The sequence below is a fragment of the Anabas testudineus genome, chromosome 2 (assembly GCF_900324465.2).
Source record: "Anabas testudineus chromosome 2, fAnaTes1.2, whole genome shotgun sequence".
Classification (NCBI taxonomy): Eukaryota; Metazoa; Chordata; class Actinopteri; order Anabantiformes; family Anabantidae; genus Anabas; species Anabas testudineus.
The window spans coordinates 235,401-256,290 of NC_046611.1; the positions used below are offsets into that span (position 1 = coordinate 235,401).

General features: G+C 41.0%; 2 protein-coding genes across 4 annotated transcripts; both read right to left on the minus strand.

The window, feature by feature from the left end:
* Positions 1-1,902: 1,902 nt before the first annotated feature.
* Positions 1,903-13,449, minus strand: mlpha (melanophilin a). 3 transcript variants are annotated; one of them, XM_026363291.1, is made up of 16 exons: positions 13,391-13,449; positions 12,228-12,341; positions 9,885-10,106; positions 9,586-9,701; positions 9,461-9,505; positions 9,215-9,273; positions 9,048-9,137; positions 8,747-8,849; positions 6,622-6,815; positions 6,148-6,228; positions 5,846-6,070; positions 4,864-5,034; positions 3,912-4,073; positions 3,215-3,271; positions 2,791-2,836; positions 1,903-2,686 (listed from the first exon to the last, which is right to left on the minus strand). In XM_026363291.1, the coding sequence occupies exons 2-16, from the start codon at positions 12,335-12,337 to the stop codon at positions 2,643-2,645; spliced, it is 1,725 nt and encodes a 574-aa protein (XP_026219076.1). In that variant the 5' UTR covers positions 12,338-12,341; positions 13,391-13,449; the 3' UTR covers positions 1,903-2,642. The 3 variants fall into 3 exon arrangements, with proteins under 3 accessions (XP_026219076.1, XP_026219077.1, XP_026219078.1); XM_026363292.1 differs by lacking the exon at positions 4,864-5,034; XM_026363293.1 differs by lacking the exons at positions 12,228-12,341; positions 13,391-13,449 and having other exon boundaries at positions 9,870-9,995.
* A 4,129-nt stretch (positions 13,450-17,578) lies between these two features.
* LOC113163148 (E3 ubiquitin-protein ligase TRIM63-like) lies at positions 17,579-19,113 on the minus strand. The gene has a single exon (XM_033326322.1). It carries the CDS (start codon positions 18,986-18,988, stop codon positions 17,978-17,980), a length of 1,011 nt encoding a protein of 336 aa, XP_033182213.1. The 5' UTR covers positions 18,989-19,113; the 3' UTR covers positions 17,579-17,977.
* Positions 19,114-20,890: the final 1,777 nt, after the last annotated feature.

The window sequence follows — 20,890 nt, forward strand, 5'->3', positions numbered from 1 at the left end:
ATCCAGTTTTGGGCCGAGCTTGGGGCGTGATTGTGTCAGGTGAAATCCTTCCTGACGTCAGAAAGGCGAAGGATTCTATTTGGACTGTTCTGGGAGAGGATCGGACTAAACAGCAAAATGTGATAAAAGGATGAAGTGTACTTCTGACATACTCAGTGCGTGTCTACGTGCAGCCTAGAGTCATACATGTACTGAAATGTCCAAAATATTAGATTTTGTTCTGTGAGATGTGTTTAGATGTGTATTCCTTTCTGTGTTATTGTTTCCATGTATTATCTTCTGTGTGTGTGTGTGTATGTTTCTCTGTATAATTACTACTGCAACACCAGAATTTCCCTTCTGGGATTAATAAAGTATCTATCTAATAAATTAACCAGTTTTATTCAATTTCCAGTTTTACATCAGTTTGTTGTTAAAAAGCTTCACAGGAGATGGTGAGTTTATTATTTCGACATTCACTCAAATATTTCACATGAATGGGTTAAAGTTATAATTAAATGCAGTCATCTTATCAGTTTGCTGATTAAACTATAACTGTAAAACATTAATCAATAGATCGGTGAAGATCTAACTTCCTTCTTGTTAGAAGGAAACATTTCTATAAAACGGGCTATTGTTGATCCAACACCTGAACCAATCAGATCTTAGATCAGGTGAGAGCCAGGTGTTTCCCATCATGTCCTGAGGTTTTACAGTCGGTGGAGAGCAGCTGCAGCACCTGGCTCCAATCGAAACTGCAGGTGCCTCAGTCTCAGCAGGTTATGGTTGTTTTTAGTTGTATTAGTATAGTATATGTATCAATGACAAATCTCTTCTTCTATTTCTCTTTGTCTTTAGGTGCACGTATCTTAAATTATTATGAAATAAATAATAACCTGTCTTTTTAGAAATCTCCAATATTAAATGTAAAAAAAAAAAAAAAAAAAAAAAATTTAATGCATTTTATTTTGAATGACAAATTTTACTATGATAAAAACATTTACACCGTATTTTGGAAAAAAAAAAATTGAGTTTACCGTGAGACGTTTAAGGATCAATAGCTTATAATCAGAGCTGAATTCAAAGTTTATTGAATAGAACACCAAAAACACAGACTTACCATAAATCCATCAATAATCAAGACATCAAAATAACATTTTTATCTTCTAAAAATGACACAATATTGAATATGATCAATAATAAATATTCTAACAATCAGCTGTTGATCAATCAATCAATAGTTTTTGTCTTATTAATCTAAAACATGTTTGATATATTATATAGTATTTTAGTTTTTATATTTGATTTCATTATATATTATTAATACACTGCTTGTCCAAAAAAAAAGTCTCCACCTGGATTTAACTAAGTAAATAGGTAAGAGCCTCCCATTGGATAGTTACTGTATGGATGATTATTGTTCAGCTGCCAACAAGTTATTGAACCCTAACTGATGCAGTGAGTAGCTTCTTATTTCTTAAACAACCACGTCTGAAGACACATCCTGTGGTCGTGGAAAAGATGTTAATCTGTTTGAGAAGAGTCAAATTATTGACATTAATCAAAGAAAACATCTGAGGAGATTGATGAAACTACTAAAACTGGGTTAAGAACTGTCCAATAGAAGAAGGTCATGTGATCTGATGAGTCCAGATTGACCCTGTTCCAGAGTGATGGAGCATCAGGGTAAGAAGAGAGGAGGTGAAGTGATGCACCCATCATGCCTAGTGTCTACTGTACAAGACTGTGGGGGCAGTGCTATGATCTGGGGTTGCTGCAGTTGGTCAGGTTTAGGTTTAGGAATGTTATGAGTCCAAAGAATGAGGTCAGCTGACTACCTGAATATACTGAATGACCAGGATATTAATCAATAGATTTTTTCTTCTGATGTCACTGTCATATTCCAAGATGACAATACCAGGATTCATCAGGCTCAAACTGTGAAAGAGTGGTTCAGGGAGGAGGACACATCATGTTCAGACCAGAGTCCAGACCTTAACCCCACTGAGAATCTTTGTGATGTTCTGGAGAACACTTTGTGCAGCAGTCCGACTCTCCATCATCAATACACGATCTTGGTAAAAAAATTAATGCAACTTTGGACGAGAATAATGTTATCAATAAAGAATGTTGAGACACTGCAAAAAAGGCTTATTGAAACCATGCCACTGTGAATGTGTGCTGTAATCAAAGCTAAAGGCAACGAAATAGTAGAGTGTGTGACTTTTGTTTGGATGGGAAGTGTATCTTATATTAATCTGTGTTTGGAAAGCAGCAGCTCTTTTCACACTATGACTCTGAGATGTGGTTAAAAGCTGAGTCTGAGAAATAAATCAAATGTGACATTTGTTGGTGTGAAAAATTTATTTCCACGCAAGAGCTTATTTCTTTTTCTTTCTTTACTTAAATTTCAGTTTTACACTAACAGTAATCAGGTTGTTGAAAAGCTTTGGAGCTGCTGGTTCCAATTGTCTTTGCACCTTTTGAATATTTGCTTTTAGATATTTGTAATTTTTGACCTCAAACATCCTCTGCACTTTGTGAAGTGTTGTTTTCTCTGCAAGCAGAGGTCTTGAGAAGAAGGACTAAAGAACTTCTGTTCAATGAGATCATCTGGCAGCAGCAGCAGAAGAAAGAAGTAACTGATCTATCGGTTTCCAGCTTCAGTACATGTTGGTGGATTTCCACTGAGCCCCGTTGGCCGATTCTGTCACAACATTAGGGAAACAACAGTTAAACTTGTTTCATCTGTCGTTGACAGTTTCAAAACTACTTTTTCATTTTGTCACATACAAACATGTTTGTTCTTACTATTGAAGTCCTGTGAAGACTTTTTTTTCTGGTAGGATCCAAAAACCTGCAGAAACAGTTTTAATCCACTTTGCTGAAGTTGTGAAGAACTCAGACTTTAATCTGAGTATTTAACACGTTTCAAGTTTCAAACATCTGAATGGTGAAATGGCTTTATCATGAGAAGATTTATTCTCTCTCTAGAAGTGAAATAAACAAACTGAAGACAAAGATGTGGATGATTTTAAATTGATACAAATCAAATAGTTTAAAATGTGTGAGCACAATGTAATGTGTAATAAAAACTAAATTATTGTTATATTGATTTGTTTCTGTTGTTTGTTCCTAATGACAGAAACAGTTTAGTTAATGAATTTCTTGTTCTTCATAAAAACAAGCTAATGTTAAATATTTTCTGCAGAATACTGTGGATTTTTGAACTGACCTTCTTCTTGGATCCTGCAGCGCTCAGAGCAGCAATTTTAGTCTCGATGTCAGAAACCTGCAGAGAAATAACCACAGCTAATGTTTCTTAAATCTGTGTTATTTTACAAAGAGTCTGGTGTATGCAGGAAACAGTGAAACAAAGTTAATATTTAAAAGACTATGATTACTTATCAGCACGTAATTATATAAATAAATCTCACTATTACAAAATAAAAGTCTTATAAATTAATTACATTAAATCTCTCATTTCAAAGTAAAGTTCTGATAATGATGAGTAAGTGCTAATGAAGGAAGTTAACTTCACTGTCAAAATCTGCTCATGAAGAACAATTAGATAATGTTCTCATGACAAATGAGTTTTTATGTCAGGTGATTAGTAATGATTTTGTTTTTAAATGCAGCCTTTAGGATCCTTAACGAAACGTAGATATGATCACTCCTGATTCCTGTGAAATAGCTTTCCCTGTTTCATAGATTTCGGATTGATGATGGATTTTAATAATTACACTGACACTCACACTAAGTTATTCAATTATTTAGTGGGGGGCAGATTTTTCTTTGAGACTAAAATATTTCCACAGTAACTTGTTTCTTACCTCCTCTGTTTTAACTTGACTAAAACTTCATCTCACTAAACTAACTAATCACTGTTCATCCTGTCACATTAGTTCCACCAGGTGTTGGTCTGGACCCACCTCGCTCTCGGCGCTCTGGACTCTGGCCGCTGTCAGCGCCACCACATCCTCCAGCTCCGACAGCTCCGAGTCCGTTGTTCCACCGAACCGGTTCTTGGCACTCTGCTCGAGTTTCCGAAGCTTCGCCTCCAGTTCGTATGACTGACCGGCTGTAATGTACACCTGGACAGGTGAGGGAGAGAAAACAGCTGTCACCTCGGGGGGAATTTAAAACCCAGATGACGACGACGACGATGAAGGCAGATCTGGGTGTCAGTGTAAAACATGAACAGACTGGTTCATTTCAGCTCAGATTTTTATTTTTCTTTGTTTAAACATAAAAATCTCAGTTGATCAGTTTTTATTTGTTTAACATGTTTCAGTTTCTTCATATTTAACAGTTAAATATTAACATTTAGATCATTTTCTGAGGAATGAGATCATGACTCAAAAGTTATTTACAGCAACATGTTTTTATAATAAGAAAGATCTGAAACTTCTCAGGTGTTTATTCATAACAGGAGAAAAAGCTCTTTACAAAATATATTTTTCTGTGTATTGCATATTTTTCCTCTTTTTATTTTTATTTCATTTGAATATTCTATTTTTGTAAGTTACCCCAGTCTATGTTTCGTTTTTCATATTTATGACCTTTCTCATGTTACAACAAACATTTTCTTCTCCAGTGAAGTTTCAGTCAGTTCAGGACATTTGGTTTGAGATGTTTCTTAATTACAGGACAGAGGTTTGGATTTTTTTAAAGGAGAAAGATAAACTTGTCGAGCTGGAGCTGAACTGGAACTAAACTGGAACCAGTCCTACTCAGTATTCCTGCTGACACCCGGTCATGTTTAGCAGGGACACAGCAGCTGGGGGGTTAAAGCCAGTCCATACATGTCGGTCATGCTTCAGACGAGGGGGGCAGGGGGTTCTGCTTAGTGGGACCTTCAGACAAACAAGTTATGAAGCTTACATTTTCCTCAAGTTCCCTGAAAGCACCATCTGCCTGCTTTATCTCAGTGCCCACTAAGTGGGGCCTGTCGACCGGCTGGGAGAAACCGTACTCGACCATCGCGTTTTCTGTGGCGTTAATGGTTCTCAGGACCTCGGTGGTGAGGTCACAGAGGGCAGCGGCAGTCGATCTCTGAAAGCCACGTAGAGGGACAGATATTAGCAGCTGGAAATCAACCTCTGGTCCTGCAGCAGCTATCGGCCTGGACTCCACGGTCTGGAGGTGATCTCCTCAGAGTGTTCAGCTCAGACCCAATCCCGCCATGACCCCAACACTCAGCCCAAACCCGGTTTGTGAGCTCACTTGTATCCCGATTTCTCTATTAGGGTTTTTTTAATCAACAGAACTGGTTCAGTTCTTGTTCATGAAACAAGTTCGGAACAAAATAACAATTTGATTCAGAATTTTCTTCTTAAGTTCTTGTTACCAGAGAAAACCTGATGCCAGACGAATTACACTCACCCTAACCGGTCGAGGCAGATGGCCGCCCAACCTGAGCCTGGTTTTGCTGGAAGTTTTTCCCTCTTCACTGTCTCCTGGTGCTGCTCAGTGGGGTTGTTGGGTTTTCTATATAATTCTGTATACAGCCTGGGATTTGGCGCTCTACAAATAAAACTGAATTTCATTGAAAATTTAATTAATCCCAGAGGAAACCAACAACATCACCGGGCCTGTCCTAAACCTGTGACAATGAATAAAGGAAAGTGGAGCAGAATCCAGTCCAGTCTAAACCATCAGTAAACGTCATGAGAACGAATTAAGTGCAAGGCTGGTTGCAAAACAAGCTGGACAGTGGCCCTTGAGGACTGGGATTGGACACCCCTGGTCTAAAGTTTGAGTTAAGGTCAGATCGGGTTCACAAATCTCCAGGTTCTCACTTTCTGTAAAATTACCATGATTCAGCACAGCTGACTGGAACCAGTAGTCCTGAGTCTCTTCTTACCTTCTGAGCCTCAGTGGGCATCTCGTCACTGGACGAGCTGAGTTCCTTGTCCTTCAGAGAGTCCAGAGCGACCACCGGGCCGCCCCTGATGCTGGCCTGACCGCGAGAGTTCTTCTTTCCGGCCTCATCGTCTGATGATGGGCCCTTATCGCTCAGGTTTCCTGCCAGCTCGCTGAGCTTCCTCCTCAGCTTCTCCTCCTCGTTCTGACCAGACTGAGACGAACCCTGCAGGACGACACCGTGAGGAAGTTGTCACGACAGTAAAAACTGGAACCAGAACCACAAGTAATAACATCTCCCACCAGGTCAGCAGGCGTCATCTTCTCCTCCAGGCGGTTCAGCAGAGTCTCGATGGCAGACATGCGTTTGTTCAACTCGTTTATCTGCGAGGTTCAAACCAAGAAAATGATTTATCATCATCACGATTCTCAGGTTTTGGTTGATTCACAAAAAATTTTACAGTAAAAGTTTTTTTTTTGCATAAAAATCAAAATTTCATGGCAAAAACAAAAATATATATTTTTATAACTGTTCAAACCAGTTTCTTTTTTTGTTTCTGTCAATAGTTACATAAATATTTGAAACGTTTATAATCATTTTATGGTTATAAAAAAATGGGGTAAAATTTTATTAATAAAAAATTATAGATCATTTCAATTACACTTTTACTAAAAAAAAAAAGAAATATGTTCTTTTATACGTGGAAATTTTTAAAATAATATAAGTAAATAATCGTAATAAACTGTACAAATGCTAACTATGGAAATGAGTCTTACGGGTGGGGCTTGTCCTACGTTCTCCTGGGAGGAGGCTCTGCTGTTTTTGCGGCGGTAGGGAGGTTGTTGGTACATGGGGGGGTGTCTCTGATATTCATCCTCGTCGGAGGTGTCGACGTACTGCTGCCGAGCCACAGAGGAGCTGATCTTAGACAGAGAGCGGGTCCGGACCATCCTGCTGTCCCCGTAGTCATCTGCTCATACACAGGTGAGAACAAACAGGTAAACAAACAAAATCTCATCCTAATAAGGGTCCTCTTCAATGCCAATTCAATTCAATTCAATTCAGTTTTATTTGTATAGCGCCAATTTACAACAGAAGTTATCTCAAGGCACTTTACAGTGTAAGGTTTAAGACCTTACAGAAAATATTTATACAAATTATAGAGAAAACCCAACAATCCCATTTGAGCAAGCTTTAGGCAACAGTGGAGAGGAAAAACTCCCTTTAGAGGAAGAAACCTCCAGCAGAACCAGGCTCATAGTGGGCGGCCATCTGCCTCGACCAGTTGGGGTGAGTGGAAAGAGAAGAGAGAAAAGAATAGCAGGCAAGACAACAACAAGCATCAAGAACATTGGACAAGTCAACTGGATTCTGGAGATGTACAGCTCCAGGCTGAGGATACCTGCAGAAAAGTACAGAGAGAGGGAGACAGAGAGGAGGAAACACAACTACAGGAGAGAGAAGACACAAAGTTAATGACATGCAATGGTAGCATTTGCATTGATGCAGGAGAAAGGAGAGAGGAGAGGAGCTCAGTGTATCAGTAGAGTTCCCCCAGCAGACTAACCTATAGCAGCAGAACTAAGAGATGGTTCAGAGTCACCTGATCCATCTCTAACTATAAGCTTTATAAAAAAGGAAAGTTTGAAGTCTAGTCTTAAATGTGGAGAGGGCAGTGGTGCCAGTGGTGTTCACTTTGTTTGGGTGATATATACTTAAACATGTGATTACTTTTGGACACAGACACAGATTTACCTTATTTTATTTCATATATTTCTGTGTTGTGTAATGTGGCCTGTCTCACCTGACAGAAAAACACACTTATTTAGATTGGCAGGTGGGTTGGGCCGGGCTAGGGGAGGAATGATGTGTCCTTCTGAAGGACTGAGCCGTCGAAGAGTGTGACGTTTGAAGCCTCATGAGGTGGCTGGATGAGACTGTTTGCAGGTTTAGCTTGTGATTTGATATCTAAGGGTCACTTTGTGAACTTGGAATTTTATTGTGCGTTTGTTTGCCTCAAAAAAACAAACAAACACAAAAAAAACTCAGGCCCAACACTAACTGAAAAAGTTATTTTTAAATACAAACGAATAAAATATTGTCCCAATATCATAAGAACAGTCACTTGACATCCCCAGTTTGATTCCGTTTTCACTTTTGCCCCCGACATTATATCATAAAGACAGAAACCTGATTAATAAGTGAATCATTTATGAATTGGCATCACAAACATTATTCCTTCATCATCACTCTGCCTGTTTGACATTCATAGTTCACTTGTAGAACAGCAGAGCAAATGAAGGACCTTGAAGCTTTGGCCCATGAGTGAACCAATTATAAGGAAATGGTTTGTATAGTTTAGTTTGTCATGTTCTGTGTTTTATGTGAGTGAGAATCAAACACCTGGTTGGTCTGCTCCTCATCTCTGCCTCATGCCTCCTGTTTTTAACCAATAATAATAAAGAATACAAAAACCCATAAACATTAAAACATCATAACTGTATAAAACTAGATCAGATATTAAAGTAAACTATAATAAAAGCAGGAAACAGGAAAACTAAATATGAAAATCATTGTAGAATTGAGACCATTTAAACAAATTAAACAACATCATTAGACCGTGATTATTTAGTAAATGTAAAATATAGAACAATAAAACTATGACAACATCCTGGACATATCTCAAATTCAAATCAAGTTCAGAGAGTTTGAACTAAGTTCGGGTTTAAAGACGAGACGTCAGTGAGTTTAATGAAGCATCAAACTCCAAGCTTCCTCTGACTGACACCAGGTGGACCCCAACAAAGCTGACTACTACAAGGAGCTCAGGTGCGTATCCAGGTTTGAAGTACTGTGTACTCTGTGTAGGCCTACTGCGTGTACCGTGTGTTGTGTTCTAACCGGGTCTAGTGGCGTAACGGTCCAGACTCTTCCTGCGGCTCATTCGATGGTTGTACATGTCGTAGTCCACGTCGTTCCTGTAACATCGATCCTCCTGCACCTGCTGCACGTTACACACGCACGTGAATAGAGCACATGATAAAACAGACGATAAGGATGTTAACACGTTCAAAACAGACTAGGTCTACGGGACACCCAGACCAGAACCAGTCAATGGTGACATTTTATTAGCTATTAAGTCGTGCAGCAGTTAAATGTAAAAGTAGTGAAAACACCTGAATGAACACAGGTGAGACCTCACCTGTACAGAAGCTCTTCGCGAGTTTGGGAAATAATCCTCAGACTCGAAGTCCATCGGATGAACAGACAGCAGACGTTTCCCCTTCCTCATCTGAAAACAGAGAGACACTTTTAAACCTGCAGCTTCCCGTCCCATTCTGCTGTTTGATGATTGATTATTGATTTTACCACTTTGTAGCACTGAGCCTCGATGTCTGCATGCTCGTCGTCTGCGCCGTTATGTACGTCTGCAGGTAAAGAGAAAAAGCTTTAACTTAAACCATGAATGATGCAAACAGCAGTTTGGACAATGAGCAGAGAATCGGGGTGGAACTGGATTAGTGTTGAGTCTGTGAGAACTTTTCCTCTGATGAACTCATCATTTAAATGATCAATAACACAGATTCTGAGTGAAGTGTTTAATCGTTGACTCACTGCTGCGGACGTCCGGCATGCTCTGAGTGTCGTCATCTCGACCTCCTGAGCGACAAAAAGACAAGAATAACAGTAACAGGTGGTCCTACAGGTGACTCCTACAGGTGACAACAGGTTTTACCTACCACTTTCTCCACTCAGCCTCTTGTATAGTGATCTCATGACTTTGGCGCTGCCGAAGCGTTTGAAACGGTTCCTGATGTTGTCATGGTACCATCCCAGAGTCCCAATCCTCAGAACCCTGTAGGTACACAACACACAGGTGTTTACCTGAACAGGTACAACACTGACATGCCACCTGTCAATCATACATCAGGGTCCATGTTAACACTTGACGATTTTATGGCTCCGTGGAAAAAGTCAGCAAACACTAAATGACTTCACTGTTGGTGCAGTCTCACCTGCTTACCTGCTGAAGTCTCACCTGGTCATGCGGCAGTTATCACACACCCAGCCGTGCTCCTTCTTGTTGTAGCGGCTACAGGACTTGCAGGTGTACATGTGACAATCCAGACACTGACGTTTGCTGTTAACCAGGAACTTGAAGGGCTGCAGGCAGCGGATACACAGCGAGTTGCTTACGTTGCTCTGGGAGCCCAGCAGCTCTCTCTTTGTGTCCTCCTTCTCGATCTTAGTCTTCAGGTCTCTGCAACCACAACAACAGACCAGCTTCATCTGGAGAAATGCAATTCAAGATCTCAAGCCCTTGAGGACCTGGACCCTTAATCTGGTGTTGGCATAAAAACACTAATATTCATTTTCAATTTTATTTGTAGAGCACCAAATACCAACATAAGTCGTCTCAAGGCACTTTACAGTGTTTAAGGTTTAAGACCTTACAAATATGACTGTACACAGAATTATATAGAAACCCAACAACCCCACTGAGCAGCACCAGGAGACAGTGGAGAGGAAAAACTCCCTTTAGAGGAAGAAACCTCCAGCAGAACCAGGCTCAGGGTGGGCGGCCATCTGCCTCGACCAGTTGGGGTGAATGGAAAGAGGAGAGAGAAAAGAACAGCAGGCAACAAAAACAACAACAAGCAGAAAAACACAGGACAGGTTGGTAGGACCAGTAACTGGACTCTGGAGATATACAGCTCCAAGGAGGAGGATACCTGCAGAGGAGAATGGAGAGAGGAGGAAACACAACTACAGGAGAGAGAAGACACAAAGTTAATGACATGAAATGGTAGAATCTGAATGGATAGGAGAAAGGAGAGAGGAGAGGAGCTCAGTGTATCAGTAGAGGTCCCCCAGCAGAATAACCTATAGCAGCAGAACTAAGAGATGGTTCAGAGTCACCTGATCCATCTCTAACTATAAGATTTATAAAAAAGGAAAGTTTTAAGTCCAGTCTTAAATGTAGAGAGGGTGTCTGCCTCCAGAACCTGAACTGGGAGCTGGTTCCACAGGGGAGGGGCTTGATAGCTAAAGGCTCTGTCTCCCATTCTACATTTGGAAACTCTAGGAACCACAAGTAAACCTGCAGTCTGAGAACGTAGAGTTCTGCTTGGAAGATATGGAACTATGAGGTCTTTAAGATAAGATGGAGCCTGATTATTAAGGGATTTATAAGTGAGGAGAAGGTCTATGGTTTAAATTCTATTCTTCCACTTCCTGAAGATATAAACTTTATTGTCCCTCCAAAATAAAATTTTAGAAACAAAAGCTGCAGAACTTAATTCATAAACTTCTTGTTTTTAGGTTTTCTTCAGAATCACAGTAACAGTCATGGTTATCTATGTAACCACGGGTTCACTGTAGAGAGCTGGCTGCTGTTCACAGATTCATTCAGCTACTTTTAAAAGGATGACCAAATGTGAACAAATCCAACAAAATAAATCAACTTAGACACACTATGCTGTGACTGAACAGTGTGTTCTCAGCTCTTCATGTGACACAATCATTAAACTAAATTTCCACGTTAACCCTGAGGACACACAGTCTTTTTCAGTCAGACTTTTACATCATCCTGCTGCTGAAAAAGCAAGTTCACCAGAAGAAGTTAAGACGTGCAACACATCGTTTACTATCAGTTATCAACATTTTTAAGTTTTCAATAAAACTCTATAATTATAGAGTAATTCAAGTATGAAATTATATAAAAACTATAATTGTTTTTTCTTTTAATCAGCCAGTTTAAATGTGATTCAGTGGGAGTTTCCTCTGATCACAGGTCAGTTCACTGTGTCTTCAGGATCTTACTGTGGGAAAATAAGACAATATAACTCAAGCTGCAGCTGCTCCTGTCTGTGTTTATGAGTTTGGCCTCGGGGGCTGATAGGAGTTGGAGTCTTCAGTGGAAACACAGGCGTCTTTGTGAGTTTCCCGTTTTCTGCTGCAGACTTTCTCCGTGTGACTGAGTTGTGATCGACTGCAGCAACAACGACGTCTTTCACAGTCACATTCCTCCAAACTGCACATGATCGATTTCTACTTTAATTACTCTTACTTTTTAAAACAGGCTAATTAACTGTGAATCACATTTTCACCCTATTTAACTCTTTATTTTACTTTTTTTTTTTTTACTGTGTTTGCTGCGTCAACCGTTCTGTTTTTCTAAATTATTTCAATTCAAATTATTTTTGAATTCAATTATAAAAACAACAACATTTTGTTTGCCCTGATCAATAATCATGAATTCATATTAATATATGAAGCTGGCATCTTGTGCATTTCCAGTTCTGATCCCGTCTCTTTCTGTACAGATAAAATGTCACAGCATCACAAACGGATGGATGGATAAACGAACGGATGTGTGTACCCGAGTCTCTGCTCTTCTTTCTTTCTCAGGGTAAAATCTCGTTGAATCACCTCCCAGATGTGTTTGGCTTCTTCGTCTGTCAGACGGGAAAGATCCAGCTTTCGCTCCATGGTGCTGAAATAATAAAAAACAAAAGTCAGAATATGGAAAAAATATTTAAACCAAATCCTAAAATCAACTTTTATCCCTGTAACCAAAAATGTTTAAATGTTTAAAATATTTAACAATAAAAAATATTCTAAAATATTATTAAAAGTCAGACTTTAGAGGTGTAAAAGGACTGCTGAGTCTTGACCTGACAGGTGCATTGTGGGAAACGTAGGCAGCCGTGTTTTTGGACAAATCACAAAACCCCGATGTTTATTTTGATAATGTGACTCAACTCAACTGACTGAGTGTTAAAATTAATTCAGAGGTTTTAAGTATTCATCATGAATTAAATATTAACTTTGACCTGAAGCGCAAACCCAAAAGCACCGAAACAAAATCATTAACAAGAGAAAAAAGCATAAAAACAAGATGCTCTGACTTTCAGGTTGACTTTAAATCTTTTAAAGGAAACGTTAGGAAAATACACTTGTCGTCTTGGTTTAGAAGTGTAAAACAGATTTAACAACTTCAGATTAAACTTGATTTAGAGTGGACATTTATCATAGAAAAAAACAAACAAAAAAAAACATTTTTCTGCTTTTTGTTCTCACATCTCTTGAAACAGAAACACTTTTTTGATAGAACTTTGCTTTGATGTTTTTCTCCTCGACTTAAATTTTGTTTGCTTGCACTTATAAGTCGCTTTGGATAAAAGCTAAATATAAAACAGTTTGAATCAGGAAACGTGTGATAGTGAACATTGAGTGATCACCACACCCTGAACACAGACCGGTTAAACACACCATGTAAATATTACTCATATGTCACTACCTGATCGTTAATGTCTCCAGTTTTCAAATCTGACATTTTAAAGATCATCATATTGTTAAAAGAGAAATAATGACGAGTTGATTGAGATAAAATTAACTGAGGTGTTGTTTAAATGTAAAAACAAATGTAAACTAATGAAATTGGACTAAAGAACTTAAATAAAACAAGTTTACAGTAAATATTAATAAGAATTTATTCATTAGTGAAAAATTAAATAAAAGAGAGAAGAAGAAGAAACTGACCGTGTTCGTCTGAGTCTGAAGCTCGAGTGACGAGAAGTGGAGCGATCGAGTGGATCACATGGTGAAGGTCTGCTGACAACAACACACACAACAACACAGACAGACAGACAACACAACACACACAACAACACACACAACAACACACAGACAGACAACAACACACAGACAGACAACAACACACAACACACACACAGACAGACAACACACACAACAACACACACAGACAGACAACAACACACACAACAACACACAGACAGACAACACACAGACAGACAACACACACAACAACACACAGACAGACAACAACACACACAGACAACAACACACAGACAGACAACAACACACACAACACACAGACAGACAACAACACACACAACACACAGACAGACAACAACACACAGACAGACAACAACACACACACAGAGACAACAACACAGACAGACAACAACACACACACACACACAGACAACAACAACACACAACAACACACAGACAGACAACAACACACACAACACACAGACAGACAACACACACAACAAGACACACAGACAGACAACACACAGTGAGACAACAACACACACAACACACAACACACAGTGAGACAACAACACACACAACACACACAACACACAGACAGACAACAACACACACAACACACAGACAGACAACAACACACACAACAACAACACACAGACAGACAACACACACAACACACAGACAGACAACAACACACACAACAACACAATACACAGACAGACACAACACACAGACAGACAACAACACACACAACAACACACAGACAGACAACAACACACAGACAGACAACAACACACAGAAAGACAGACAACACACAGACAGACAACAACACACACAACAACAACACACAGACAGACCACACACACAATACACAGACAGACAACAACACACACAACAACACACAGACAGACAACAACACACACAACAAGACACACAGACAGACAACAACACACACAGACAGACAACAACACACACAGAGACAACAACACAGACAGACAACAACACACACAGAGACAACAACACAGACAGACAACAACACACACACAGACAGACAACAACACACACAACAAGACACACAGACAGACAACAACACACACAACAAGACACACAGACAGACAACAACACAGACAGACATCACACAGACAGACAACAACACACACAGAGACAACAACACAGACAGACAACAACACACACCACAAGACACACAGACAGACAACACAAAAACACACACACACACACAGACACACACAGACAAACAACACACACAGACAAACAACACATACAGACAACAACACACACAGACAGACAACAACACACACAACACACAGACAGACAACAACACAGACAGACAACAACACACACAGAGACAACAACACACACAACACACACAACAACACACAGACAGACAACAACACACACAACACACAGACAGACAACAACACACACAGACACCACAACATAGACACACACAGACACACACACACTTGATTTATAATAAATAAAAACACTGAAACATGAAAAACTGGTTAAAATATTTTCATCTTGTGTCAAATGTGTAAAACCTCTAAAATAATATAAATAGAATAATAATTAATTAAAAATACTTTACTGATCCAAATTAAGTTAAATAATTTGGAACATGACAAAGACGCAGCACGTGTTAGTGTGAAGACGGGACTGAAGTGAACCTGAAACGTGAGGACAAGGATCAGAACCAGAGACCGTTTGGATTTGATCAGATCATAAAGTGGTTTCTCGTTTTGTGTAGTTACCAACTGTGACCACGGGGGGCGCTACAGCTCATCTCTTTCTTCTGCAGGATCCAGTTTTACTGGTTCAGCTCAGACTCAGAGCTCACAACAACATGGACCTGTAAAACCTGGTTTGACGTACAGTAAGTCAACGTGTCAGGATGATTCATCAGTCTGAGTTTAGAGGTTCGGTTTGGAGCCAGGGGGAGTCCTCCATGTCCTCAGTATGACCCAGTGTCACATTAACACCGACCGAGACCAGTTTGGAGACAGAGTCTGTCCAACACCCGGGACGGATTTCATATAAACCTGAGACAAGACGAAGCGAGAAATAAAAGAAATACAGACGAGGTTTGAACGAGACGAGACCAAATAAGAAACATTAAAGACGTGACTCAGCAAAATGTGGGAGACCAACTAACATGTGACTCAGCAAAATGTGGGAGACCAACTAACTGACCCAACCAAAGAACAGACAACATGACAGAAGAAGACACGAGTCAAAGTAGGACCGGACCTGGTTTCACTGACTGAAATCACTTTAGCAAGACACGACTCAGAATAAGAAACTGTGGACACGTGTTCACTCCCATAAACAGAAGCTTCAAACATTAGGACTCTTCGTTATGTGACGTTAATTAAAACATGCTAACGTAATTAAAGGAGTGTTGGCTGGAGTGACGTTTGAGGACATTTGTCCTGGTCGGCTCAGCGTGACCCACTTCATCTGCAGCTGCTTTTCTAATCTGTGATCAGTCACTTCTATTTTAAACATGAAGCCTCTAAAGGCTCAAACACCGTTCCTGAAGCTCCACTGCTCTGTCTGCACAGTCCACAGACCACCTTCCAACCACTGCTTCCTACAAATACAGTTCTTTCTGGTCCGTGTCATGGTCAGTCATGTCTCACTGAGCTTGTTTAGAAATCAGGTGTTAATCATGTTTTGTAGTAAAGATAAAAATCATTTCCGAATTTATTTAACTGCAGATTGATTGATTGATTCACCTCTAGCTACAGGCTAAAGACAACACATGCTAACATGTTCGGACCAGGCGTGTTCGGACTCCAGTGGAATCTCTTTCAGAGACGTTCACTGTGATGTCATCCTCTGGCTTATGGGCTTGTGGAAAAGAAAACTGGTTCCAGTTTAAAAGTTGATCCAACTCTGGATCAAAACCAGCACCAGGTTTGTGTAATTTGGAAAGGGGGGCGGTCCTGAGCCACTAAGTGACTTAAACAAAAACTGAATTTTTCCATCAGGAATAAATCGGACACTGAAGACGCTGATTCAGGTTTTTGTTTTTCTGTTTCACGTGTCACATCAGAGTCACTGAGTCAACGTGATCCTCGGAGTCTCGTGCACATTTCTGAGTGAACGTACAAACATCCAGCAACATACCAGAGGACATGGGGGGGGGGGGGGGTCCATGAACATAAATACACCTCTCAAACATGAGACGGACCGAGCTGACAGAAACCTGGTGCCGTCTGACTGTTCAGACAAGTCAACAAAAGAACTAAAGACGCCAAGACTCTGAAACAGGGTCTGACCAAAAGACTGATCCAGAACGAAAGAACAAGACAACGAAGAGAAAACACGATGTAACGAGTCCATGACAACAAACAAAAACCTGGACCTGAGGATGAAACGGGAAAGTTTTACACAGACTGCTCTTTTAACACCGAGTGATACAGAGACCTGGTCTGTGGACTGTCTTAGTCTAAGGCCTGAGTCAGCTGCTGTCGGGGTCACAGAGGCCGATCCGGTTTTCCTTTGTCCCACAGTCTAATTAAAGACTCGCCTTCTGCCAGAATCTGGTTTCTGGTTTCTTATCTGACCCACTGAACCTCAAAGATCCATGTGTTTGTACTCTGTTACTGGTCTCTGAGGCCCCCCGCCCTACCTGATCCCTGATCCTGCATGTCATCATGCAAACAACTTATCCAAAGCAGTTTGGGGCTGCTGTAGGAGCTGGGGATTTAGCAGCTGACTCTGTAGTTAGTGGACCAGCTGTACCACATCTGGTCCAGATCAGATCAGAACACACTGATCCAGATGTCGTGCTGTCAGCAGAACTACATTTTACTAAGCTGCTGCCTCTTATCGGACTGAGTGGAAACTGCTCCAGGCCGACCTCTTCATCCTCCTGAACAGTATGATGACCGTGTCCCAGTATGCCTTAGTGCAGCTGGGTCTGTGTGAAACACGACCCCACTTCAGTCCCGACAGCTCGGTAAAAATAAAGTCTGTTCTCAGCTGCACGAGGCGTTTACTGACCCCGGTAAATATAGGAAACCACATGCAACGCTAAATACGGACCGAGTCCAAGAGACGGGACCAGGACGGGACACCGAAGTCAGACCTGTTTAACTTTTACTGCAGAGTTGAGTTTGATTAGATTTATTCTTTTTTTAGTCTTTAGTTTTTTTTTTATTTTATTTTTTATTTAAGTGAAGACAGTAAGTTAACAATCAAATAAAACTTTATTCACACCTTCTAAAAACATGTTTCACTAAGACACAAACAGTAAAAACGGAGGTTTGGACTTTGTTCAAACCTGAAGTCAGAAAAATACAAAAGTATAAAAAGTCAAAAACAAAATGTTTCATTTTGTACCAGTAAAAAAGTTTCTTTAGCAGCAGCTTCTTCCAAATGGACACAGTCCAACCTCAGTCAGTGAAGAGGACCAGGACCAGGACCAGGACCTGGCACAAAGTCCCGGTTCCTTGCTCTCCGTTTCTCCTCCTGGTCTTCCTCCCAGACATGACACAGTCTGTTTAAAGTCTCTCTTTGCTGTTTTCACTCCTGGTCTTCGTCCTCGCCCTGCTGTCTGAAGTCCATGTGGGACAGCAGAGCCTCCACCTCCTCCGTGTCCAGGCTCAGGTGCTCCATGCTCTCGTACCCGGGCTGGGGCCCCTGCAGCTGGGCCCCGCTGGCGGCCTGCCGGGCCTCATCCTGCAGTTGCTTGGCGGCGAGCAAGAACTCGGCGACGCTGCAGAGCTGCATGCTGCGCTGCAGCTTCTCTTGCAGTTGGCTGCTGAGCTGCAGCTGCTGCCGGTACCGCTCGGCCTGTGCCCTCAGGACCGACAGCTTGTCCTGCTCCTCCCGGCTGATCTGCTCCACCAGTTCGCCCTTCCGCTCCTCCATGATGGCGTATAGTAGGTCAAAACTCTCCCCCAGCCTCCTTCTCTGCAGCTCCCCGTTCTCCTGAAGCAGTCTGCAGGTGTCCTCCATGTGGGCCATGGTGGCCTGGACGCAGCTGTTCCCCGCGGCCAGCTGCTCCACAGCGGCTCTCAGCTCGTCCCTCTGGCTCTGGTAGACGGTGTGCAGCGGGGACACCTCGCAGTCCTTGTGCTGCCCGAACACCTTGCACATGGAGCAGGTGGGTGTCTGACACGTCATGCAGTAGATGTTGATGCGTTCGTCCTCGTGCTCCTTACACCTGGGCTCTTTGGAGTCTTTGTCCTTCAGAGGGGGATCCTCAGCGTCACCCCCCTGGCTCTCCTGCTGCTGCTTGTAAATGTCGATGATGTTCTCCACCAGCAGGTTCCTCTGCAGCCCGTAGACGCCGTGTCGGTCCAGCACCACATCGAAACGGCAGGTGGGGCAGCGGAAGGTGCCCCCTGAGAAGTGGTAGGGGTTCCTGGACTCGTAGAGGTCGTTGGCGCAGCCACGGCACAGGTTGTGCTGGCAGGGTAGGATGACCACGGGCTTGGTGAACATGTCAAGGCAGATGGGGCAGCTCAGCTGCTTCTCCAGGCTCTCCATGGCGGTGAGGGGGTGCACCAACTGACCCGTCTTGATGTCCATCTTCCTCCGTGTGGGTGATTCTGATCTGCCTCAGACTCGACCCCACAGCCTTTAAACCCCGATGAAAGACACCAGACCCCACCCCCCACCGGCTGTTTGTCAGAGTGATTAGGAGAAAATAGCCTCACAGCAGCCCCTCCCTCCTGCAGCACATGCCATACTGAGGACCAGACCCAGACCCCCGAGACCAGAGACCAACAACATGTTGCTTCTGTTTATGTTTATTAGAAAATGACGTTCCCTGAGTGAATGAATAAAAGAAAACTCACTTTATTATGAAAACTATAATAGAAATATATACTTCAATAAATCTATTATCATTATTTATTATTATTATTGTTGTTGTTTGTAATTTTCTAATAACTCAGTTTGTTACTTCGTGTGAACATTCATCACATGGCGGTAAGATCACCGCCCTCCGTGCAGGAGACTGGGCTTGGAATTAGGCAAGACCTCCTTACTCTGCCTTGTACCTCGCTTTGGATAAAAGCGTCCGATAAACAACTAAATGTAAATGACGCGTTTGTTATGCAACAGTTTCTTTATCAACAACCTCGGCTCCACCTGTTGAGCTGGCTCAGGTAAATGTCAACATGGTTTACTTTGCTGTACTTTGTTTTCTGCCTAGTTTCATTTGTGAAATTTCCAGATTCTTTGACTTTTAACATTATTTTAAGATGAGTTTTTAATAAAATTATTTTATTGATCTGATGTAAATTTCAATGGGACTTCTTGTTTTCTAACATTCTGTTTATTAGTATTTAGTTCGTCCATCACTCTGTTTCCAGAACAGGACGTTAACTCTGATTCAGGTTTCAGGTTTCAGGTCCAACTGATCCAGACCAAAACATTTCCACTAAAACTGGTCACATGATCAGCAGTTAGGCAACTTTGACCTCTAACCTGGATCTGGTCTGATCCACAACATCCAGACTTTTTAAACTGACTGAACATGGAAACCTGCTCAGAGACAGCCTGGACTGTGGGTCTGGTTTTTAATGTTTTAGGAGGATTTGGTCCCAAACTCACCTCTAGTCCCAGAACCAAACCTAATAAATATACACTTTAGTTTTTCTACTCAAGACAACTTTATTAAAAAAGTAAAGAAAACGTTATAATAAAATCTTTCATATCCAACATGTAAAGATGATTAAATATTTTAAAAATCTAAATAAAATCAATAATTATTCATTTGAAGGTTTTACAACACTTAGATTCAGTTAAGTTACTAAAGTACGACCTCTAAATGTAATAAAGTAAAAGTACTCCACTAAGAAAACTGTGTATTTTAAGAGACGGATGCTGAGCCACTGCCACCCCAATCATTCATCAATGATTCAGTGTTTTATTAATATATAATAATTTTTACAAACAATCTGATCCTGCAGAAACTAAAGATATTAAAAATACAGCAAATGGAAATAGTCCAGTGAAGTACGAGTACCTCAAAACTGTAGTAACGGAGTAAATGTACTTTGTTACTTACCACTTCTGTGTGTGTGTCTCAACTCTGACATCAACAGGATGAAATGTTCTCGCCTGACTGGACTTCGGAGACGGTTCGTGATCTCACAGATTCAGCTCCTGATGATTCAGGTGTCACCTGTGCAGCGTCACCTAATGAGACTGATGATGTCGGACAAAAACACAGAATACATACAAGAAATAAACAGAGCAAATGATCATTTCAAAGTCCTGGCTGTTATAGAATTGTGGTTTACAGCGTATTGGTCCACTGATCAGTACAAACACAACACGCATCATTGGACTCACATTTTGTCCTCATTACAGCTTCCTGAGCTAAATACATTCAAATATTAACAAGTTATTTTATTTACCTGTGTAAATAAAATTGTCAAACATCATCTTTTGCAGAGTTCCCATTTTCCTGCTGCTCTGAAG